We start from the raw sequence: 26250 nt of genomic DNA, 5'->3' as shown, positions 1-26250 counted from the left end.
CAGATATACTCTATTTGCTAACAGCTAACATATTTCCACTTCAAAACTGGAAATTTCAAGAAAGAAATCCTTCCTCCAAAAACAAACCAAGGGTAGCCCGAATGGCTTAGCAGTTTAGCACTGCCCAGGGTGTGATTCTGGAGATCCAGGATCGAGTCCCACATCAGGCTCCCTGCATGAAGACTGCTTCTCCGTCTGCCTATGTTTGCCTCTCTCTCTGTCTGTCTCTCATGAATAAATAAAATCTTTAAAAAAAAAAAAATCTTTAAAAAAAAAAAAAACCAAAAAATTGGTGTATGGAATTCATTAAGTCCCTTGAAGATATTAATGATTTGTCTTTAATTTCATCAAAATTACATAATTTTTTATAACTCTATCTTCCTTTTCTAGCTCCTATTCTATTTTATTATTATAGTATAGTATTCTTCTATACTAACATCTCTGAAATTAGCAGCAAGGGGCAGTACTGTATACAGATTAAATACAGAACAAAAGTTGCAATTAATGAAGAGGAAGGGCAAGGGAAAACTAGAGCAGTAGAAGTTTTCACTGCTTAAATGACCCAGTATGTTGAAACCACCTCTCATACGGATGCACTGGTCTCTTCATAAACCACCTTCTCATTTGCAGCAAAGAACTTCCACTCCAAAGAGAAACAATACTGAAAGGACAAATTTTCATTAGGAACAGAAACACACAATTTCCTCATTAGTAAATTGAGGAAGTTAAAACCAAAATGGCTTCAGAGAGTCTTTTCAACTCTAACATTTGATAATCTAATGCTCTCATTCCAGGATTCCTCACAGAAAACCTGTTAAAACAGATGGGAACAAAGAAATGGTTCTTTTGTTCAGGTTGTTGGCTTCTGGGTTAACTCTAAGATTAAAGGAAATTCAAATAGAAGTTTTTAAGGCAATCTAATGAGTTCATTCATAAGGATGAAAAAAAATCACATTCGCTTGATAATTTGTTATTGAAACAAGGAGCACAAACATATTTAGAAGATATCACTCTATCAAGTGAAAATTATAAATAAAAATACATAGCATTAAAAAAAATACATAGAATAAGAAACAGATAACCACTGTGTATCTGACACAAAAGGGACAGGATGGACAAATTCTGAATTCTAAAAACATTTTAGTCTCATAACTCATATTATAAACACAACTTCGCTGCCATTTTAAATCTCAGTCTAATTGGCTAGTCTGAAATTTCTCTAGCTTTAACAGAAGTCTTCAGCTTCAATAAGCACACTTGTCAATTTTGAATATAGTTAAGGAAAGTGGTACATTAAAAAGCATAAAGTGATACAGTTACTACCTATTCAATTATCTCTTCTAAGATGACTAAAGAGAACCTCAAATCTCATATTCTAAAATATGAAATGCTTGATTCCACCTTTTTAAAGCCTGCCCCCTCATCTTACCAATCTCAGTTTTTGCACAGTTAAAATATTCAATAATGATCTTTGATTACCCTCTTTTCCTCAATCTCTACATTGAATCCATCAGGAGGTCCTAATATATATATATATATATTTTTGTCCTCCAAAATATACTGGGAATCCCTCCACTTTTGCTGCTACTGCCACCCTATTTCATGCAAACATTTCTCTCACCTAGAATATTCTACAGGCTCCTGTCCTTCCATTCTGTCTTCTCACAGTTCCTTCTCCACATCCAGAGTGATGGTATAAAAAATCACCAATCCCTCCCTCCTGTTTAGACACTCCAAAGACACTTTCTAGCAGATTTTATTAAAATAAGACCTAAAGTCCTTCTATACACCTATATGATCAAGGTCCCTCCCTGGCCTACTGACCTCCTCTCATTTCACTTTTCCTTCTTATTCCTCATGCTCTAATTGCACTGGCCTTCTTTCAGTCCTCACGGGAAAGAAAAGGGAAGGACAGAATATAAGAGAAGACAGCAGTAGCAGAGGGGGAAAAGCTTATTCCACCTCTGGCTCCCTATGGTAGCTTGTTTCCTCTACCTGGAAATACTCTTCTTGCTGGTGTTCCTTATCACTCAGGCCTCAACTCAAACATACTTTCCTTAAGTACAGCTAAGGAACTCGGGGATGGGGGGGATGGGGATGGAAAGAAACGGAGCAGAGAGGATTTTCTGGGCACTGAAACTACTCTGTATAAGACCATAATGGATATATGTCCAAATTCATAGTATACATAACATCAAGAGTAAATTGTAATATAAACTATGGGGATCCCTGGGTGGCGCAGCGGTTTGGCGCCTGCCTTTGGCCCAGGGCGCGATCCTGGAGACCCAGGATCGAATCCCACGTCGGGCTCCCGGTGCATGGAGCCTGCTTCTCCCTCTGCCTATGTCTCTACCTCTCTCTCTCTCTCTCTCACTGTGTGCCTATCATGAATTAAAAAAAAAAATAAATAAATAAACTATGAACTTTGGGTGTCAATTATAGGCTCATCAAATATAACAAAGATAGCATTCTGGTGGGGGATGTTGATAGTGGAGGAGGCTATGCATGTGAGGGCAAGAAGTCTCTATTTCTCCTCTCAATTTTTCTGTGAATTTAAAAACTGCTCTAAAACTAAAATCTTAGTAAGAAATATTTTTTTTTCAAAATTCTCTCAACTCACTATGTTAGCATACTTTTCTCTTCATAACAATTATCACTTTGAAATTATCTTATTTATGTGTTTCGGGGGTTTGTTGTCTGTGTCTCCTCCACTTCTGTAATGCAGCCAACAAATTGTGGCTCTTACCCATCACCATATTCCTAGCACCTAGCCCAGTGTAGCCAAACAGGGTCACTGTGTTCTACCCTGTAAGCTGTGCACATTAAAAATCACAATTTAAGATGGATGAGGATTTGATGAAATCTCTTGGGAGAACTGCAAAATGAAAGACCTGGGATCTGAAAAAATACATTCCTACAATACTTCCATTAATCAAAAGCATAATATTTTCAGATCTGCTATTGTGACAATGTGCCAATGAGGTAATCAGAACATGTATTAGCTTTCTCAACCCTGGCACTTACATACTCAGCTAGGTACTTTGTTGTGGGGGCTGTGTATTATAGGATGTTTAGCAGCATCCTTGGTCTCTACCCACAAGATGCTAGTAGTGCAATTCCCCTAGTTTTGACAAGCAAAAATGTGTCCAGACACTGCAAAGTATTTCCTGGGAGTCAAAATTGCCCCAAACAGGAAACCACTGGAATGGTCACTTAAGCTTTCACTGTCTCAGTTTTCTCATCTAGAACATAGGTTCAACATATCATAAAAATAGTTCAACTGTACACACCAGTTTATATCTTAGGAAACCTCTGGATATTTACACTACTAAATTTGTTTTTTTGTTTGTTTTTGCTCATTATTAAAATTCAAGACAACAAACAGGAAATTAGAATTCAGGGCAATAGGAACAGAAAAGTAAGCATCAAATCTAAAAACAGAATTTTCACAAATTCTCACATTATTCATATAATATGCATATAGAAGATACACACACACACAATGTTGTTGGTGGTATTTTTCAGAGAAACTGATGCAATGAAAAATTCTGCAGAGTCATAATCAGGAGTTAGATAAAGAGAAGAACCTACATCTTCAAAATGTCATTCCAGTGTTCTGTGGTATAAGAAAATTCTCTCCAGCGTCTGATGCAGCACTCAAAATTTGTTGGTTTTTTGTTAAGATTTCAATTACATATTTATTTGGGATAGAGAAAAAGGAAGAGAGAGAGAGAGAGAGAGAGAGAGAGAAGCAAAGGGAGAGAGACAAGCCCCAACTGATCCCATGACACGAGCTGAAATCAAGAGATGGACACTTAACCGGCTGAGACACCCAGACACCCCCAGCACTGAAAATTACATGAAGTACAAGATACAAGGATAGGGAATGGCTTTTTCCTTTAGAAACTTTTGGCAGATTACATATTAAAGTTCTCAATTATTCACTCACTCCTTTCCCACAAAAAAATAGAATCCCCATCCCATTATCTTTGGACCTGGCCACATAACTGCTTTGGCCAATGGAACATAAGCAAATGTAACATACATCATATATGAGCAGAAACTTTGAATGCAAATGTGTGATTTGATTTGGTCTCTGGGACTTTTGCAGTATGCCACGAGCACATGTCCCAGACAGCCTCCTTCAGCTTGAGTCCCAGAATAAGAAGACTCATGGAGCTGACCTGCAATAGAGCAACCTAGAGCAGTCACACTTGACCATAGCCCTTATGTTTGTTTCTATCATTCTAAGTCATTGAGCTTTTGGAATATTTAGTTTCTGCAGCAAAATCTGACTAACATGGGGATGTACTTTTTTGGTGCACTAACATTAAAATATTTACATAACTCTAAATTTCAGTGTGCATGACTTTATAAGTTGTTCTCTCTCTCTCCATATACAATCTTATCTTTGGTTTTTCTTTAACATTCAATATGCACATTATGAACATTTTTAGAGATTAAAAAATTACCAGAATATACCTATCTGCACTGAAGATAGTTGAGTCAAAATTCTCAATTCACATTTGATATTCAAATACCACAAAGATAAGCAAAGTACAGATTCCAAGTATAGGTCCAGAGGACTCAGGAAAGATTCTCCACAAATCTACAGTTAGAATATAGTAGGCCTTGGAGTCCTACAATTTAGTCTTAGTAAGTTTTCTTTAATAGTCCAAAAACACCTAAAAAAATAAAATATCTACACATCTGCCATCTACAGACTGCAGAATATACTCATTTATAAAAGAAATAAGCAAAAAATTAAAGGCTTTATGTAATTCTAATTTTACTATTATTCTGTGTGGGAAACCAGAAAGTGTAAAATAATTTTAGTATACAGGAAACATGTGGGGAAAAGTTTACTTGTTTGAAACATCTTTTTACATGACCAAGAAAGGATTGCTTATTACACACGCCATGAATATTTATCACCCACTATTCACAATTTAATCTACTCCAAGGTCTGGCTTCTGTTCCCAGTCCTCTACCAAAAAAGCTCTTGTTAAAGTTCACCTATGAACACCACGTTGTCAGAACCAGTGGTCACTAGTCTATCCCTTTTGTCCATGATCTCTTCAGCAGTATAGAAACAAATCAAATCACTGCTTCCTCCCTTCCTTGACTTTCTTGGTTTTTGTGATATTACAATTCCTGAGTTTTCCTCCTACCTCTTAAGAGTCTCTTTCCTAGCTTCTTCTACTTTCCCCTCTTATTGAAATGCCCTATGAATGCTGGTGTTCTTCAGGCTAAATGGCTGGATCCTTAGGCCCTTCTCTTTTCCCTCTCCCTCTTAAGTAACCTTAACTATTTCAAAAGTTTTAAGTATCATCTACATTGCAACTACTTCCTAAAAGATTACTTCCAGCCCTGGCCACTCTTAGGAAGGCTACACTCCTACCCAACTATCTTCTAGATGCATCCACTAAGATGTCTCATGTTCATTTCATATTTAACACAACCAAAAGCAAGCTCTTGATCCTCCCACCTAAACCTATTTCACCTCCATACTTTATCCTCTGGTTTTTCCCATCTCAGAAAACAGAATCCTACCCCAGCAATCCAAGTATTCATGTCATACCTCACTCATTCTTGTCATTTCCTTCCCTTCTCCCTTAACCCAACATATCCAGCATACCAACAAATTCTGTCAACTCTACCTCCAAAGCACAGCTCAAATGTATCTGCTTCTTGCCAACTCAACTACCACCATCAACCCAGAATAAGCTACTTTCATGAATTTCTATAGCATCCTTCTGACTCATCTCCAAGTTTCTTTCCCCACCAACAGCCCCCAAACTCTGCTATCTTCACATTAAGAGCCCAAAGTGATCTTTCTAGACTGTAAATAAAATCTTATCACTCCCTTCCTTAAAACTTTCCAATAACTTTCACTGTACTTTCCCCATATCATGGTCTACAAAGGTACTTACCTTTTTTCCCCTCATTTCTTCCACCTATCCACTGACCACACTTCTTAAATATGTCAAGTTCTTTTCAGATTTAGGACCTTGCACACACTACTCCTATTACTTGAAATGCCCTGTACACACTTCCTCCTTTCCTCTTCCTGCACTTTCAATCAGTCTTTACTAAGCATTCAGTTACACAATCACTTCTAGAAACTGCTAGAGGTACTAATTATCACTATCAGCTATTTAATATGAGTGTGTTTCAGAACAGTTCAATGTGGGTTGCCTGGCTGGCTCAGTCAATAGAGCATGCAGCTCTTGATTTGGAGGTTGTAAATTCAAGTCCCATATTGGGTATATTTTGTTTTTACTTAAAAACAAAATCCTAAAAAGAAAAGAATAATTCAATGTGTACATTCTGTAAGCCCTTAAGAACATTCCTTACTACCACAAATTTGATTGGTAATAATGTAGAACTCTATCATCACTGGAAAGGAACGCCAATATCATCTATTGTCCCACTACACATGACAAATATAAATCCGAGGTAAGTAACTTGTCTATTTTACAAGGCTAAATGATAGATCTTCTAACTCTGTGTTCAATAACTTAATCAATCCTCTTCCAATTCTGTTTATTACATCACCATTTTAAGATAACCCCAATCATTTAAAAAAAAAAAATCCTCAAGTTCATATGGAATGACAAAGGGCCTCTAATAGTCGAAATAGTCTTTTTATTTTTTTAAGATTTTATTTATTTGACAAAGAGCAAATCGGGGAAGAATGGGGGTGAAGGAGAAGCAGACTCCCCACTGAGCAGGAGGTCCAACATGGGGCTTGATCTCTAGGACCCTGAGATCATGACCTGAGCCAAAGGTAGACACCTAACTGACTGAGCCATCCAGGCACTCCTAGTCAAAAGAGTCTTGAGAAAGAACAATAAAGCTAGAAATATCCTACTTCCTTCAAAACATATTACAAAAGTACAGTAATCAAAACAGTATGGTACTGACAGAAAGACAGACCTATAGACCAATGGAACAGAATCAAGAATCCAGACATAAGCTCATGCATATATACTCAAATGATCTTCAGCAAGAATAGCAGGACTATATAATAAGAAACAGACTATACAGTCTCTTCAATAAATGGTACTGGAAAACTAGATACCTGCATGCAAAAGAGTAAAACTGAACCCTTATCTTATATAATACACAAATATCAATTCATAATGACTTAACTCAAAAAAAAAACCTAAATGTAGAACCTAAAACTATATATCTCCTAGAAGAAAATACAGAGAAAAAGGTTTTTTTGGTTTTTTTTTAAAGATTTTTTTTTTATTTATTCATGAGAGGCACAGAGAGAGAGAGGGGCAGAGACACAGGCAGAGGGAGAAGCAGGCTCCATGCAGGGAGCCCGATGTGGGACTCGATCCCAGGACTCCAGGATCACACCCTGCCCCAAAGATAGGCACTAAACCACTAAGCCACCCAGGGAGCCCCAAAAGTTAAGTTTTATAACATTGGTTTTGGTAATGACTTCTTGGATATGACACCAAAAGCACAATTAGACAAGTGGAACTACGTCACCTAAAAAGCTCCTGCACAGCAAAGAAAACCATCAACAAAATTAAAAACCTATGGAATAGGAGAAATTATTTGCAACCCATATATCTGATAAGGAGTTAATATCCAAAATATAAAAGGATCTCCTAAAACTCAACAGGGAAAAAAACTCAATTGGTTTATAAATGGATTTTAAAATGGGCAAAAGATGTGAACAGTTCTCCAAAGACCTACAAATATATGAAAGGATGCTCAATATCATTAATCATCAAAGAAATGCAAAGCAACTACAATGCAGTACCACATCACATCTGTTAGAACACCCATTACCAAAAAAGGAAATAGTAAGTATTGGTAAAGATGTGGAGAAATGAGAACCCTTGTGCACTGTTGACGGGAATATAAAATAATGCAACTCGTATGGAAAACAGTATGGAGGTTCCAAAAAAAAAAAAAAAAACTAACTAAAAATACAACTGCCAAATGACCCAGTAATCCGACTTCTGGGTATACACACACAAAAAGAAAAACTGAAAACAGTATTGGTGGCATTATTCACAACGGCCAAGAAGTACAAACAACCGAAATGTCCATCAGTGGATGAATGGATAAAGATAATGCAGTATATACCCACAAAGGAATAGTACTTAGCCTTAGGAAAGAAGTATTGTCATATACTACATGTACAAAACTTGAGGATATTATGCTAAGTGAAATAAGCCAGTAATAGAAGGCGAGATACTGCAGAATTCCACTTATATGAGATATCTAAAGCAATCAGGCTCATAAAAGCAGCACAATGGTGGCTGACAAGGGCTAGCAGGGGCAGAGAAAATGAGAGGTGCTATTCAATGGCTATAGAGTTTCAGTCATGCAAGCTGTAAAAGTTCTAGAGATCTAATGAGTATATAGTTATCAATAATTCACATTGTGCTTACGGTAATTAAGAAGAAAAAAACAAAACAAAACACCACCCCAGTCACCACTTAGGCCTTAGTAGCAAATGAGGGAAACAGCTTGCTCAGCTTAGATAAGTCATAGTTAGCTGCTAGTACACATTACTGTAAAATGGCAGCAAGAAAGCAAGTTCTTGCCCCAGATATCTGTGAAACTTCTTGTAAACCATAATAATGCTGGTTTAAAGACCAAATTATATTTAGTAGGCAAATAAGTGCTTTTACTTTTACTGATCTGTCCTGTGTACGTGTAGGCATACACACGTGCATACATGTAAATCATTCACTATAACACCATCTAGCCAAGAAGATAAAGATGGCTTATAAGCATCATTAAGAATAGAAAAAATATCTTAAATTTCCTATATTGTACCTATATTGCTACAATGCTTTGATGAAATTCTTGTAAGAGACCTGAAAGGACAAGACAATCCTCTGTAGTTCAAACCAACACCACTATTACCCACATGATAAACATTATCTCTTAAGATGGTAAAGATGCAGTTTGGAGTAGAGGCTTTCAAAATGTTTTAAACTACAACCCACATTAAGAAATGCATACATTATTCATATCTATATATTACCTATATAAAACTAAATAATTTCATCAAATAATATGGTTTAATTGTATATTACTACATACATGTCCCTCTTTGTTCTCTTGCTGTTTAATTTTTTAAAAACTACTTGTACCAAAATCAATTTCACAAACCACTAATGGACACAACCTACAGTTTGAGAAACACTGTACTAGAGCCACAACAGTGGACACATGCTACATAATTCCAAGGATACAAAGCACATAACAAAATACATAAAACAATGACTTTCTGATGCTGTTCACAGATACTTATACCTTTGCTCTCTAGGTATAGTTGCTTAAATAATTTAAAAGCTGCTCTTTTCTCTGGGGAGTAAAAGGAAAGATTAGTATCTGCCTTCTGTTCCAAGAATTCTAATGACTTTCAAGGTATGCACTGGAGATAAACCATATTTGGAAAAGTAGTTCCAGCACAGAGTTAGAATTTCTCCAAAAATATACAAGATAATGTCATAACTAAAACATGGTTGAACTACAAAAACCCATTTCTCTTCTCAAATAAGATAAAGCAGATTAAGTATGATTTGACTATCTGCAGAAAAGGATTAACTATAAAATCAAATAATACCTAGCTAACTTAAATTTTTAAGAGACTTCAAATTATCCTGAACAAAAACTTACAAATGTGCTCAAGATTCCTTTTCAAAACCCCATCCTCTCTCCAGCATTCCTAAATATCCTCCTCTAATCACATTCCCATAAATATTTTTTTTATTTACCATACTTCCCCTTTAACTTACTTTTTTATGATGGGAAGAAAGAACAGATGCCTCTAAAACAGGCTCCAAATTTCTTTGATGGCTGTCATTATCACTTCTCCTTGTACCATCCAGTTGGTGCCCTTTTCTGAGCCTTATATCTGGCTCTGGAGTCCTGCTGCACCCCAATCGGTTTTCTGCTGTCTGGTTCATGGGATACCCAAGACTTTCTTACAAAGAGGTCTTTCTTTCTGTCCCTTCTTCTTGGGAGGATGGACTTTCTGGAGGGTGAGTTGACCCTAAGGGAGAGGAAAGCTGTGAATTAACATATTTTAAATAAACACATTAAATGAGTGCTGGGGGAAGACAAAGGTTATGTTATTATACACTCAAACAATAGAATACCCAACAATCATTAAGAACAATAAAACAATGTATAAAATATCCACATGTACTAATAGTAAAGACTGTCAAAATCTGGGACTCCTGGGTAGCCCAGTAGTTGAGCATCTGCCTTTAGCTCAGGACATGATCTCGGGGTCCTGGGATTGAGTCTCACTTCGGGCTCCCCGTGGGAAGTCTTCTTCTCCCTCTGCCTATGTCTCTGCCTCTCTGTGTGTCTCTCGTGAATAAATAAATAAAATCTTTAAAAAGGCTGTCAAAAAAAAAAAAAGGGCTGTCAAAATAAATTTTTTTCAAAATAAATTTTTAAATGAAAAAAGCAAGATATAACATGTACAACATCCCCAGAATTTATAAAAGTATGATTGTATATGTACACAGAATAATTACTGGAAAGTATTCAAAACTGTGCTCGTGGTACAGAAGTACACAGGGAAGAATCAAAGGTCTCAACTGGGGAAACTTTTCATTTTTTTCTGCCCGCATTTTTTTTTTTTTTTTACAATATGTCATTTTACAATATGCCAGGACTATTTTCAAACAGACCATTTTACAATCACTGTTTCAATTAAAAACAGACCAAACTGCAGAAAGAATACGTGGATTTTATGCACTAAAGCTGGGTCTTACATATCCAATCTCTTAAACATCACAATGACCTCACCAGGTATATTTGTATATCTACATTTCAGGCTAAGAAACCGAAATTCACCATACTTTATATGAAATAAATAGGACAAAGTCTCTTTCATAGCACATATTATTAGTAATGTTTTGCATTTAAGTTCCTCAAACGTCTAACATTTCAACATCTGAGATGTTTTGAAACCTAACTAACTTGCAGGGCAAGAAACTCAGGACCAGAGCATACTCCTTTATATCCCTTCAGTTCCCAGAAAGTGCTATGCACAGAAACGTTTAATGAAAATTTGATAGATGACATTTAAATATTCTTGAGTGGTAAAAACACTTTCAGAGACCATCACTATCTTTCTAAATTAGACTGACATAAGTTTCTTGGGAGTTCAATTATTTCATGTCCTTGGTCCTCTAAACTCGCAGTACAAAAGCTTAATTTAGACATGTAGTTACATATACTAATAAGGTTATTATAACAGTCAATCCAATTAGAAACACTAAAACAGGAAGAAGCCAGGGTATGCGTTATGCTCATAAAATCCCATGAGATTCAGAGTTCTTACTGGGGGAAAGGAGAGTAGGGCAAAGTGGGAGGGCCTGCATAGCATCAAAAGAAGGTGAAAATATGTATTTGGTTTTCATATACATAGGCACTAAGATTAAGAATTAGCCCTAAAATTTGAATTAGACTAAAAAATAGCCAACTCTTTCATATAATCAAGTGAGTTTACTGCAGGATTTCTCTAATGGCTTTCAAAGTTTCTGGAGCAAGAACAGGCACAAACCTTTAAGGATCACCAAACCTTAGCATGTGCCTATCACATAAGGGCCTGAGCAAGCATATTAATAATGAGATTATAAACTATGCTATTAATGCCCAAATCTAAAAGAAAAAGCAATGCTAATAACATCTTTATTTATGTACAGCTCACAAAACTGACAACAACCATTTCATTTTATCTCAGGGAAAGGAAGCTAGTATTTACTGTGGATCAATGATTCAACAAAGTTAAATTCTGTACCAGAGAATTTACATATCACATGGTATCTCTCATAATCCTAATATATAGCCAGCCCCTGAGGTGTTGTTATAAAATGGTATTTTATCATCCATTTTACAGATGTGGAAAACTGTGGCTTCTGAACTTAATTTATTAATTTATTTTAATAAAAATAAAGAGGAACAGTTGAGATTTACACCCAGGTCTTTCTGGCCCTCATGATGTTCATGTTCTTTCTACTACCCAAAAGATTAAGACTAGGGGAAAAAAGGATAAAAATTTGAACCCTAAAGTCATTTGGCTTACATCATAAGTAAACTACAGAATCAGAATCTTTTTTCTCAAATTGTTGCAAGTAAAATAAAGCTTTCTGCAAAGCAGCCTTGAAATATGACCACATCAAACTTCTCATAACCCGGAGCTATATGTGGAGTGTTGCTCATTTGTGAGAATGTTAATGGGACGTTCTATTAGAATTATTTTTGTAATCCACAACTCAGAAAAAAAGAAAGTAACATGAAGTAAGTTTTCCCAAAGAATTTGTAAAGGATTCATCTTAAAATAAAAAAATAAAAAATAAATTTCCAGGAAAGGCCTGAGATTAACATACATTCCAAATAATGTTTACCAAATTTGTAAGTAAAATAAAAGAATGAACAAAATAAGGCAATAAATAAAATCTTCAATTAAAAGAACTTAATTCTGTTCACTACTTTATAAGCAATGCAAGAAGGCCTAACAAAATGTTTTGAACAATAAAATTATTGAAGGAAAAAGGATTTATGTCAGTTCTGAGGTTCCTAAAGATTCAACAAAACACTCCAGTTCTAAAACACTCAAGAATTGTAATGTGCTATACATTTTAGTTTATTTGCATTCTATCTAATGACAAAAAATATTGCTACTGGATGCAATGCTTTGATACCAAAAGCATTGATACTAAGAATCTAAGATAAGTCTTAGCATGAAAACAAGATAATGGCAAGCTTACTCTAAAATCTATATGGAAGGCACAGATCCTACTAAGAACAATCTTGAAAAATAATAAAGTGGGGAAAATCCCTCTAACTAATATGAAGACCTATTATATAGCTACAGCAGTAAAGACAGTGTGGTAATGGCAGAAGAAAAGACACACAGATTGATGAAACAAAACAGAGATCTAAAATGTATACCCAACTCTTATTTTTAAAGCCATTTAGTGTAAAGTAGCCTTTTTAACAAATGGTGACAGCCAAAGAAAGAAGAACTTCAATTTTAGCCTCACAGGTTATACAAAAGTTAACTTAAAATGGATCATGGACTTAAATGTAAAATGCAAAAGTGTAAAACTTTTCTAAAAAACTCAGGATAAAATCTTCATATTCTACAGCTATGCAGAGTATTGAGACCTGACACCAAAAGTAAGATCCATAAAAGGAAAAAAGTGATAAATTGGACTTCATCAAAATTAACTCCTCTCTGAAGCACTCTAAGAAGTTGAAAAGACAAGTTGTTGACTGACAGAAAATATTTGTAAATCACATATCCAACAATAAGCTATTATCTAAACTATATAAAGAACTCACAATGCAACAGTACTTAAAAATACTGCAACTAGAAACGGGCAAGATGGCAGAGGAGTAGGGGTCCTCAACTGATCCAGTCCCACAAACTTACCTAAATATCTTTCAAAGCATCCTGAACACCTAAAAATTCAACCTGAGAGGTAGAGAACAGCTGGAATGCTAAGGAGAGAAAAATTTTCCCTTCTAACAAGGTAGGAAGGTGAAAAAAATAAAAATAAAATAAATAAAAAGAAAAAAGAAATAAAGTGGGGGAGGGGAACCACAACTACCTGGGCAAAAGCTTCAGGGCACACGAAAGCCCAGCACTGGACAAGTAGGAACTTTAAAAATCCAAGCCTGAGTTTTCACTGACAGAAAAGTGCTTAGCAGGGAAATCGGGCAGAATTGCAGGAGGGGCAGTGAAGCATCAAGATACCCAGATACACTTTAAGACCAGGGCCAGATGGCTTCCCAGGGGAATTCTACAAACGTTTAAAGAAGAAATAATACCTATTCTACTAAAGCTGTTTTGAAGGACAGAAAGGGAGGAAATACTTCCAAACTCATTTTATGAGGCCAGCATTACCTTGATCCCAAAACCACACAAAGACCCCACCAAAAAGGAGAACAGTAGACCAATATCACTGATGAACATGGATGCAAAAATTCTCAACAAGATACTAGCCAACAGGATCCAACAGTACATTAAGAAGATCCAACAGTACATGACCAAGTGGGATGCATCCCCAGGATTGCAAGGGTGGTTCAACACTCATAAAACAATCAACCTGATAGATCACATCAACAGGAGAAATATAAGAACCATATATATGATCCTCTCAATAGGTGCTGAGAAAGCATTTGAAAAAATACAGCATCCATTCCTGATTAAAACTCTGCAAAGTGTAGGGATAGAGGGAACATTCCGCAATATATTAAAAGCCATTTATGAAAAGCCCGCAGCAAATATCACTCTCAAGGGGGAAACACCTGAGGGCCTTTCCTCTAAGATCAGGAACTCAACAGGGATGTCCACTCTCACTATTGTTATTCAACATAGTACTAGAAGTCCTGGCCTCAGCAATCAGATGACAAAAAGAAATAAAAAGCATTCAAATTGGCAAAGAAAAAGTCAAACTCTCCCTCTTTGCAGATGACGTGATACTGTATATAGAAAACCCAAAAGACTCCACCCCTAGATTGCCAGAACTCATACAGCAATTCAGCAATGTGGCAGGATACAAAATCAATGCACAGAAATCAGTGGCATTTCTATACATTAACAATGAGACTAAAGAAAGAGAAATTAAGGAATTCAACCCATTTACAATTGCACCCAAAACCATAAAATACCTAGGAATAAACCTAACCAAAGAGGCAAAGAATCTATACCCTAAAAACTACACAACACTTCTGAAAGAAATTGAGGAAGTCGTAATGGATGGAAAAACACTCCGTGCTCATGTATTGGAAGAATAAACATTGTGAAAATGTCTATGCTTCCCAGGGCAATTTACACATTCAATGCAATCCCTATCAAAATACCATGGGCTTTCTTCACAGAGTTGGAACAAATCATCTTAAGATTTGTAAGGAATCAGAGAAGACCCTGAATAGCCAGAGGAGCATTGGAAAAGAAAACCAATGCCGGAGGCATCACATTGCTGGATTTAAAACTGTATTACAAAGCTGTAATCAAGACAGTATGGTACTGGCATTAAAACAGACACATGATCAATGAAACAGAATAGAGAACCCAGATATGGGCCCTCAACTCTATGGTCAACTAATATTCCACAAAGCAGGAAAAACTATCCACTGGAAGAAGGACAGTCTCTTCAATAAATGATGTTGGGAAAACTGGACAGCCACATGCAGAAAATGAAATGAACCATTCTCTTACACCATACACAAAGATAAATTCAAAATGGTTGGAAGATCTGGGATGCCTGGGTGGCTCAGCAGTTGGGAGTCTGCCTTCGGCTCAGGGTGTGATACTGGAGTCCCGGGATCGAGTCCCACATCGGGCTCTCTGCATGGAGCCTGCTTCTCCTTCTGCCTATGTCTCTGCCTCTCCCTGTCTGTGTCTCTCCTGAATAAATAAATAAAATCTTAAAAAAAAAAAAAAAAAAGATAAAAAGTTTCTGCACAGCAAAAGAAACAGTCAACAAAACTAAAAGACCACCCTACAGAATGGGAGAAGATATTTGCAAATGACATATAAAATAAAGGGCAAGTATCCAAGATCTATACAGAACTTATCAAACTCAACACCCAAGAAAGAAAAAATCCAATCATGAAATGGGCAGAAGACATAAACAGAAATTTCACCAAAGACGACATACACATGGCCAACAAGCACATGAGAAAATGCTCATCACTGCCATCAAGGAACTACAAATCAAAACCACGATGACATACCACCTCACACCAGTGAGTAGGGCGAAAATTAACAATACAGGAAACAACAAATGTTGGAGAGGATGTGGAGAAAAGGGATCCCTCTTGCACTGTTGATGGGAAACTGGTGCAGCCACTCTGGAAAACTGTGTGGAGGTTCCTCAAGAAGTTAAAAATAGAGCTACCCTACAACCCAGCAATTGCACTACTGGGTATTTACCCCAAAGACACAGATGTAGTGAAAAGCCAGAACACCTGCACCCCAATGTTTATAGCAGCAACGTCCACAAAAGCCAAACTGTAGAAAGAGCCTCGATGTCCTTCAACAGATTAATGGATAAAGAAGATGTGGTATATAAATACAATGGAATATTAGCCATCAGAAGAGATGAATACTCATCATTTGCTTCGACATGGATGGAACTGGAGAGTATTATGCTGAGTGAAATAAATCAAATTGGAGAAGGACAATCATCATATGGCTTTGCTCATACATGGAATATAAGAAATAGTGAAAGGGACTGTAAGGGATAGGAGGGGAACTGAGTGGGAAAAATTAGAGAGGCAGACAAACTATGAGAGACTCCTAACATTGGGAAACAAACAAAGGGTTGTGGAAAGGGAGGAGGGTGGGGGCTTCGGGTAACTGGGTGACAGGCAATAAGGAGGGCATTTAATGGGAAGAGCATTGGGTGTTATATTTTATGTTGGCAAACTGAATTTAAATTTAAAAATGTAAAAAAAATTTAAAAACACTCCAACCAGAAAATGGACAAATGACAAGAGCATCCGTTTCACCAAAGAGGATATACAAATGGCAAGTAATCAAAATAATCATGTGTTCGACGTCATTAACCATCAGGGAAATGCAAATTAAAACCTAAATGAACTATCATTACAAACCTAATCAGAATGGTTAAAAAAAAAAGGGGGGGGGGGAATCCCTGGGTGGCGCAGCGGTTTGGCGCCTGCCTTTGGCCCAGGGCGCGATCCTGGAGACCCAGGATCGAATCCCACATCGGGCTCCCAGTGCATGCAGCCTGCTTCTCCCTCTGCCTGTGTCTCTGCCTCTCTCTCTCTCTCTCTCTGTGACTATCATAAATAAATAAAAAATTAAAAAAAAAAAAAAAAGAACAGAACAACTTCTGGCATGACTGCATGAGGAGCTCTGCTGACCTGCTCCCCAATGAAAATGATAAAAACAAGCTAAAACAAAAAATTAAAAACCTCTGGAAACAGTCCCAAAGGTAAACAGCATATAGAAAGAAACAAGATTACCGACAAAAATTCAGTAAGAAAAGTAAAAAATCTTTGGTATCTGAACCAAGATGTCTCTCTTCTTCCCCCTCCCAACTCAGAGGGGCAGAGAAACTACTCCAGGCTCTTGCAGCCAAAAACACAGGGCCCTTTGGCCTCCAGCACCCAGACGGAGAAGTTTCCTCCATGGAGGAACAGGAGGACATCAGTATTTCTTATTCTGTCTGGGGGTACCTACTGCCAAGGCTAATCCCAGATAAACACAGTTTACAAGTAGGGGCTCTCTTCCTCCTACAAGCCCTACTTGTGGAATTGAGGCAATTGCCATTGACCACTGAATGGTGAGAACAGCAGGGCACTGGTCATTCTTGACACAGCTCAGGAGGTGGAGGTTCTACACCAGGAGAAACAAGCTGAGAGGACCCAAGACCAAAGCCCAGTGGCCCACCAAGCACTCATCCCTTAAGAGTGTGGGGCTATCACTTAGGAACTTTTCATTGTCCCCATATCTCTAGAGCCCTGGTTCAGATATTTTGCCTGGGGGTGAGAAGCTGGAAGGGAGTGGGCAGGAAGGCCTATCTCTTCCCAAAAGGCTTAACTTTATTTGCAACACTGGGTGAAGAAGTCTAAAGGCATTCTGAAGAACAGTGGAAGTATTGGGAGCAGAATCAAAATATAGACTAAACTAGGGACATCTAGGTGGCTCCACTGGTTAAGTATTAGACTACTTATTTCTGCTCAGGTCATGATCTCAGCATGGGAAGATTGAGCCCTGGCAGGGTCCACACTGGGCATGGAGCCTGCCTAAGATTCTCTCTCTCCTCCCCCTCTACCCCTCCCCATTTCCAAAAATAAAAAGTAAAATAAAAAAGATACAGGCTAAACTCTAGGCAGGTTAGTTTGCAGAAGAATACCAGAAAATAAGATAACTGGGAGGAGTCTAGTATGTAACAAAAATTAAACACTAAACTCAGAAACCAAACCGTTCCTTCAGAGGAGCTAGAATTTGATGGGATTAGTCCGCAGAAAAATTAAGAGTCCAAGGCATTCTTAAAATCATCAGGGTAGGGGATCCCTGGATGGCGCAGCGGTTTAGCGCCTGCCTTTGGCCCAGGGCGCGATCCTGGAGACCCGGGATCGAATCCCACGTCGGGCTCCCGGTGCATGGAGCCTGCTTCTCCCTCTGCCTATGCCTCTGCCTCTCTCTCTCTCTCTCTCTCTGTGTGTGACTATCATAAATAAATAAAAATTAAAAAAAAATAAAAAAAAAATAAATAAAATCATCAGGGTAACTGGGTGACAGGCAATAAGGAGTGGCCAGAGCAATCATCTGGCAATTAATGAAGTTTAACAGCCAAGTGTGGTCAGGGAAACAGAAAAGAGAGCCCAACCCAAACTAGTATCATCCCTGGGTAACTGTGGACATATCAAAATGACACCTCCCTGAGAAACAGTAACAGAAGCTAAACACTAGGGGCACCTGGGTAGCTCAGTCAGTTAAGCAGCAGCCTTCAGCTCACATCAGGATGCCCAGGGTCCCAGGATGGAGCACCACATCCACATTCCCATCTGGGCTCCATGCTCAGCAGGGTGCCTGCTTCTCCCTTTCCTTCTGCTGTTCCCCCTGCTTGTGCTCTCTGGCAGAGCTCTCTCTCTCTGTTAAATAAATGAATAAAATCTTAAAAAAAAAAAAAAACTGAACACTAATGGGGAAAAAGACTCAATTAAAACAATCAGTCACTATTCCAGGTAACAACCAAATAACAAACATTGGAAGAGGGAGGCCAGTACCTAGATTTGCCACATTATCTAAGAGGTCCAGTATCTAATAAAAAGTTAGGGGGCATGCAAAGAAACAGGAAAGTATATCCATACACTAGGAAGAAAGGGGGGAAAAATGGGTAATAAAGGTGATCAAAAGGTACAGACTTCCACTCATAAAATAAGTCCCGGGGATGTAATGTAGATGATGACTATAGTTAATAAAAGTGTATTGTATATTCAAAGGTTGCTAAAAGAATAAATCTTCAAAGTTCTCATCACAAGGAAAAAAAAAAAAACTTGCACTATGGGGGAAAACGTCTCCTGTGAGAGAGACTTATCAAATTAAGACTTTATAATGTAACCATATAAACATGTTCACACAACTAAAGGAAACTAAGGTTAAAGAAGTGAAGGAAAGCACAATAACAATGTCACATTAGGGGCACCTACCTGCGTGGCTGTCTGGCTCAGCTGGAAGAGCATGTGACTCTTGATCTCAGGGTCATGAGTTTGAGCCTGACACTGGGTGTAGAAATTACTTAAGTAAAAAAAACTTAACAAAATCATATAGAAAATATCAATAAAGAGAGATAAAGTAGAAAAAAATTCAACAGAAATTTTGGCATTAAAAAGTACAACAAATTTAACAGTCATTATGTGGACTCAACAGCTCTGAAGAAGAAAAAATTAGCAAACTTGGGTATAGAGAAGATCTTATGCAAACCAAAACACCAGAAGAAAAAAAAAAGTAGTAAAATGAAGAGACCCTCAAAGATATTTCAGAAACAAACAAACAAAAAAGATATTTCAGAAACCACAAAGAATGTAAAGACAGGAGAGAGCATGAGAAACTTCCAAATGCCCAGGGTTCAGTTTACAGGTCAACCACTGGTTATGTCCTCTTAATTACCTCCTCCCAAAAATTGTCAACCAAGAACCCTACGTCCAGTGAAACTATACTTCAAAAGCAAGGGAGATATCAACATTCACAGACAGACAAAAGCTGAAGTAGTTTGTGACTAGACCTGCCCTGCAAAAAATACTCAAGGGATGTCTACAAGGTGAAATAAAAAGGAACTAGACAATACCCTGAAACCATACAGAGAAATAAACAATTATAAATTATAAATAAATAATTTGAAAAGCTATTATTGCTATAACAAGTGTTTCATAACTCTCATTTTCTATGTGATTTAAAAGACTAACACATTTATTTTTTTAAGATTGATTTGAGAGAGAAAACACACACACACACACACACACATGTGGAGGGACAGAGGTGAGGGAGGGATTCCCCAGACTCCCCATTAAGCACAGAGCCCAATGCAGGGCTCGATCCCAGGACCTCTAGGATCAACAACCTGGCCAAAATCAGGAGCCAGACATGCAACAGACTAAGCTGCCCAGGTGCCCCAAGAGACTAATACATTGAAAGGAAATTAGTATTCCTTAAATACATTTAAAGGAAAAAACAACTATTAGTATAACAGCTAGTACTACTCTAACTTTGTAACACCAATCTTATTTTCTACTTAATTTAGGAGACTGATGCATTTAAAAGAATTATTTGCTTTATGTTTGGGGGCAAACAACACATAAAGATGTAATTTTGTGACAACAATAAAAATAAATGGAAACAGCTGTAAGAGATTTTACACATTCTTGAAGTTAACCTGCTACAAATTCAAATTACAGTACTATAACTTTAGAATGTTAAAGGCAACAGCATGAAAACCACACACACACACACACACACACATACACGCTATAAAATATACGAAAAAGAACATTAAGAAACTTAATGCACTGCAAAACACTGCATGTTTTTTTAATCAAGAAATACAAGCAGGGGGATCCCTGGGTGGCGCAGCGGTTTAGCGCCTGCCTTTGGCCCAGGGCGCGATCCTGGAGACCCGGGATCGAGTCCCACGTCGGGCTCCCGGTGCATGGAGCCTGCTTCTCCATCTGCCTGTGTCTCTGCCTCTCTCTCTCTCTCACTGTGTGCCTATCATAAATAAATAAAAAATTTAAAAAAAAAATTAAAAAAAAAAGAAATACAAGCAGGAATGCAGGAAGGGACAAAAAAGCTATAGGGCATATAGAAAATAAAACAGGCTGAAAGTGAAAGGATGGAAAAAGATATTCCATGTAAATAGTAACCCAAAGAGCACAGAATAGCTGTACTGATATTAGAACAGACTTTACATCAAAAAAAGATTTTAAGAGAAAAAAAAAAGGACATTATATACTAATGAAAGTTTCAGAAAAGAAGATACAAGTAAACATTTAGGCGCCTAATAACAAACCATCAAAATATATGAAGCAAAACTGATGGAACTAAAAGCCAGAGAAAAATATTACAAAAATACTACAGACCAATCTTCCTTGTGAACACTGACACAAAAATCCACAACAAAATACTACCAAAAATTCAGCAGTATATTAAGATTATACACATGACAATTTAATTTATTCCTGGAATGCAAGAATAGTTCAACACAGAAAACTGATCAATGTAATATACTACATCAACAAAATTAAGGGGAAAAAAAGCATGTGCATCATAACTAGTGTCAGAAATTCAACATCCTCTCATGATAAAAAAAAAACAGTAAATAGAAAAAGAAGGAAATCATCTTGGAAGTCATACATGAAAAAAACACAAACATCATACTCAATAGTGAAAGACTGAAAACTTTTCTTCTAAGATCAGTACTTTGTACTTTATGTATCTATTCCAAGATAAATTTAATAGTTCTGAAGAATAACAAGTAATGAAAATCCCAAACAGTGAATGTCGTGTTTTTATTACCAAAATCATGAGGTATAAGCACTTTTTAAAAATTTCTAAGAATCTGGAACATAACGGGAAATTAGGCATTCCTTTCTGCATTTTATTTTTTTTTAAAGATTTTATTTATTCATGAGAGACACAGAGAGGCAGAGACACAGGCAGAGGGAGAAGTGGGCTCCATGCAGGGACCCTGACGTGGGACTCGATCCCAGGTCTCCAGGATCACACCCCAGGCTGAAGGTGGCACTAAACCGCTGAGCTACCCAGGCTGTCCTCCTTTCTGCATTTTATTTTATTTTTTCATTTATTTATGATAGTCACACAGAGAGAGAGAGAGAGAGAGAGGCAGAAACATAGGCAGAGGGAGAAGCAGGCTCCATGCACCGGGAGCCCGACGTGGGATTCGATCCCGGGTCTCCAGGATCGCGCCCTGGGCCAAAGGCAGGCGCTAAACCTCTGCGCCACCCAGGGCCTCTGCATTTTAATATAGTGTCCTATAACCTCCTAAAATTAATTTTAAAAACATGACTAGTGGTCTCATTTCTCATACATACCCAATGACAATCTGAAAAAAAATAAAAGACTGATCATTAAATGACAACTTCAAAAAGTCACATTTTTTAACGTAGTAAAGGAGTTAAATTATTATATATACATAATTATTGTAGATAGTATAGCCTATTTATCTCTCAAGCCAGACCTTTACACAGATAGAAATCACCAAAAATGATCTTTAATTTTAACAATTCAACATAACTCATATCAGTAACAGTATATAGATATCTGAGTTACATGCCTCATAGAATATGAGCTACTGCTTGCCAATACCACTTGACAAATTGTGGACCGTCTTTCCACAAGCAATTTTTAAAAAAATAATTCTCAAAGAGCTGTACTTGACAAATGTCTTTAGAATTGCTATAGCCTCCCAAAATAAGAAAGTAATAACACTATTAAACTCTTTAATTCCCAACTCCTCAAAAGGAAAACAAAACTTAGTGATCTTGAAATAGAGAAGGTTGCTATTATATTAACCTTAGTTTTTGTACATTCCATTCAACCCTGAACTACTGTGTCTCTGAACACTTTCTTCTATTAGATGTCTGTCTTAAATGTAGGACCTGAGCCTCAGAGGTGGAGAGCTAGCCATAGAAATATGTAGCAAAAACCAGATCCAGATCTCACAACTCTGACCCCCCCACTGAGTTCAAATTCTTGGCAGAGAATGTTTAAATTCCCAAAAATAAAGTCATCTTTACCTATCATTATGTTATATATCATACCTTTCACCTAAGGGCTGCTACACTTTAAAAACATTTACCTTAGAATAAAGAGCTCTAGCTCTAAAGAAAATCACTATAGCATAGAAGACACAGCATTCATAGTCATCCCATCAAACTCGACATTTATCATAAGAGTCTTTAAGGCTTTTTAGTTCCAGGCAGGTTATTTGTCCCAAAGGCACACTTTCCAGCAACCTGTGAATTCCCTACTTGTTTTCTAATAGTTATAAGCCTGTCAGTTGGACACTGAATTAAACCAAACCACTGTTTATTTGCCTTAAGTTCTGCTACTTAACAATTTAAAGCTTTATCTTTCCAAGTTATATTCTCCAACTTGCTGACATAGCAATCAATTTGCTACTAATACAGTTATTTGCCTTAGTGGACAGTATTATACAACATTATTGCTAAAGATATTCCTCCCTTATCCCAAATCCCTATATCCCTTTTTTTTTTCAAAGATTTTATTTATTTATTCATGAGAGACACACACAGAGAGAGGCAGAGACACAGGCAGAGAGAGAAGCAGGTTCCATGCAGGGAGCCTGATGTGAGACTCGATCCCAGGACTCCAGGATCACACCCTGGGCCAAAGGCAGGCACTAAACCACTGCACCACCCAGGGATCCCCTCCCAAATCCCTATATCCAATCCATTAGCAAATGCTATTAGATATTAGAGATATACCTCTCAAATTCTTTCCATTTCTTTCCCTTTTCTCTATCACTTCTTAGGCCAGGTTATAAATATCTCTGACCAAGAATACTTTTGATAATCCCCTAATAATGGGTCTCCCTGTCTCTATTCTCAAACCTGCAGTCTGTACAGTGGCCAAAGTGTTCTTTCAAACAGAAAAATCATACCAATTACTCCACTAAAATTCCTCCAGTAGTACATTTTATTCCTCATGCAAAAGAAAACCAACATCTTTTCCATAATCTCCACAGGCCTTTCATGATTGGGCCAACAATCTTTCCAACTTAACTCATAAAGTTCCCTAACCTGTTCAGTTATTCTTCTGATCCTTGTCTATACAAATCCTGATCATCTTGAAGACCTGGAAAAAGATCTGGGCCCTAACGTCACCTTTTCCAAATACATTCACAAGACTATCCTTACCTAACAAAGCATTACCCCAACTTCCATACCAGTTACTGATAGCTGTTTAATTTCCTTCATAGCACTTCCCACTCTGTGAAATCATATTACTTGTTTCTATTATCTATCTTCCCTCACTAAACCATCAGTTCCTAAGGTGTCAAATTTTGTCTGTCCTGTTTACCACAGTACATAGGCTGTCACATAGTACAGCCTCAAAATTTACCTAATGATTAAATGAAGCTTTCAATTAGAAATTCCTTGGTATTGGGGTGGCCGAGTGGCTCAGTTGGTTAACTGTCTGTCTTCAGTTCAGGCCATGATCTCAGGGACCTGGGATTGAGCCGCACATCAGGCTCCCTGCATGATGAATCTTTAAAGCAGAAGTATGCTTCCCTCTCTCTCCATCTGCCCTTGCCCCATCATGCTGTATGCTCTCTCAAATAAATAAATAAAATCTTTAAAAAAAAAAAAGAACTCCTTTGATGTTATGGACTGAATTCTGTCCTCCCAAATTCATCATATAACCCTAGCCCCAAGTACTTTAGAATGTGATTATATATGATGATAGGGCTATTAAATTTTTAACAGTGGGCTCTTATGCACTAGAACTGGTATTCTTATAAAAAGAGGACACCAGAGGGATCCCTGGGTGGCGCAGCGGTTTAGCGCCTGCCTTTGGCCCAGGGCGCGATCCTGGAGACCCGGGATCGAATCCCACGTCGGGCTCCCGGTGCATGGAGCCTGCTTCTCCCTCTGCCTGTGTCTCTGCCCCCCCCCCCCCCCGTGACTATCATAAATAAATAAAAATTAAAAAAAAAAAAAGAGGACACCAGAGATGTACATGCATAGAAAAAAGGCCATTTGAGGACACAGCAAGAAGGCAACTGCCCGCAAGCCAAGAAGAGACCTCAGGAGAAACCAAAACTGCCAGCACCTTGATGTTAGGCCTCTAGCCTCCACAATTATGGGGGAAAAAGGTCTATTGTTTAAACCACCCAGTCTGTGATACTCTATGGAAGTCCTAGAAAACAAATACATTTGCCTTTCAAAAATATCACTTTTCTTCAGAAATAAATGAAAATTAATTACATCTAAATGTTTATCTCTAGTCGCAGACATCATCATGGCCTTTTATATACTCCTTTACCATTTAATTTTTAACCATTTAATAAGTAATTTGGGGAAACCGTTTAAAGAGCATATATGACTTAGCTAATAACTAGTCAGCATTCAAGACACTCAGGCAAGATCAACAAACTTTTTCTGTAAAAGTCCAGACAGTAAACATTTTAGACTTTGTAGACCATAAAAGGCATCTACCACAGCTACTTAATTCTGTTACTGTAGTGAAAAACTGGCCTTAGTACATAAGCGAATGGGTGTGGCTATATACCGATGAAGTTTTATTTATGGACACTGAAATTTACGGGTCATATAATTTACATTCATATGTCGTAAAACAACTTTTTAAAACTATTTAAAATGTAAAAACCACTCTTAGCTCATGAGCCATTAAAAAAAAAAAAAAAAACAGGCGAAAGCCTGAGGGCTACATTTCACCAACTCCACCCTAAAACAGTAAATTTACTTTATCACTCCCATTTTGCAGATTAGAAAATCTCCAGAACAATGATTAACATAGCAACCCAATACCTAGACTGCAAGTATATTCATCTATCTCTAAAGTCTACAAAACTATGCAAATAGCAGAACAAAAAGGCATCACAAATTGGGTTTATTCTATCCTGAAAAGCTGTCTTTACTAAACCTAAAATATCATTCTTCCATAAATTATATTTCTTCTCATACCATGAAGAAATTTTTTAAAATTATATAAATTGACAGATCAAATGACATGTCCCACTATTTGACAGCAATTAGTAAGCACCAGAAATAAGATACAGAAAAATACAAGACCATTAGATTCTGGTTTAATAAAGATTTTTAAAATGGAACAAGTGAGGGCAGCCTGGGTGGCTCAGCGGTTTAGTGCCGCCTTTGGCCCAGGGTCTGATCCTGGAGACCTGGGATCGAGTCCCACATCAGGCTCCCTGCATGGAGCCTGCTTCTCCCTCTGCCTGTGTCTCTGCCCCCACCCCACCCCCCCGTGTCTCTCTAAAGAATGAATAAATAAAATCTTAAAAAAAAAAAATGGAACAAGTGACACATAACAAAATTTATAAAACCACTCGAGGTCACAATTCTGTTTCCAGGTGCCTTCTTTCTTTGCATTCAACAACAACAACTTTTATTTTTTAACTCTTAAAAAAAATTTTTTTTTCGGGGGATGCCTGGGTGGCTCAGAAGTTGAACATCTGACTTCGG

The 26250-nt window shown here is 37.4% G+C and overlaps 1 protein-coding gene across 10 annotated transcripts in view; it reads right to left on the bottom strand.

The window, feature by feature from the left end:
• ADIPOR2 (adiponectin receptor 2) overlaps positions 1 to 26250 on the bottom strand; it is a 146160-nt gene that overhangs the window by 35273 nt on the left and 84637 nt on the right. For 7 of the 10 annotated variants that reach the window (XM_077871639.1, XM_077871638.1, XM_077871637.1 and 4 more), the window contains one exon: positions 9780 to 10036. In XM_077871639.1, the coding sequence (XP_077727765.1) occupies positions 9780 to 9950 (171 nt within the window). In that variant the 5' untranslated portion in view covers positions 9951 to 10036. Of the gene's footprint in view, positions 1 to 5933; positions 6068 to 9779; positions 10037 to 19197; positions 19270 to 26250 lie in introns of those variants that run through there. The other 3 variants (XM_077871633.1, XM_077871635.1, XM_077871641.1) reach the window with 2 other exon arrangements.

Source organism: Canis aureus, chromosome 25 (assembly GCF_053574225.1).
Source record: "Canis aureus isolate CA01 chromosome 25, VMU_Caureus_v.1.0, whole genome shotgun sequence".
Taxonomy (NCBI): Eukaryota; Metazoa; Chordata; class Mammalia; order Carnivora; family Canidae; genus Canis; species Canis aureus.
The sequence above is the reverse complement of the archived record's forward strand: the minus strand, read 5'-3'. Positions and strand labels throughout refer to the sequence as shown.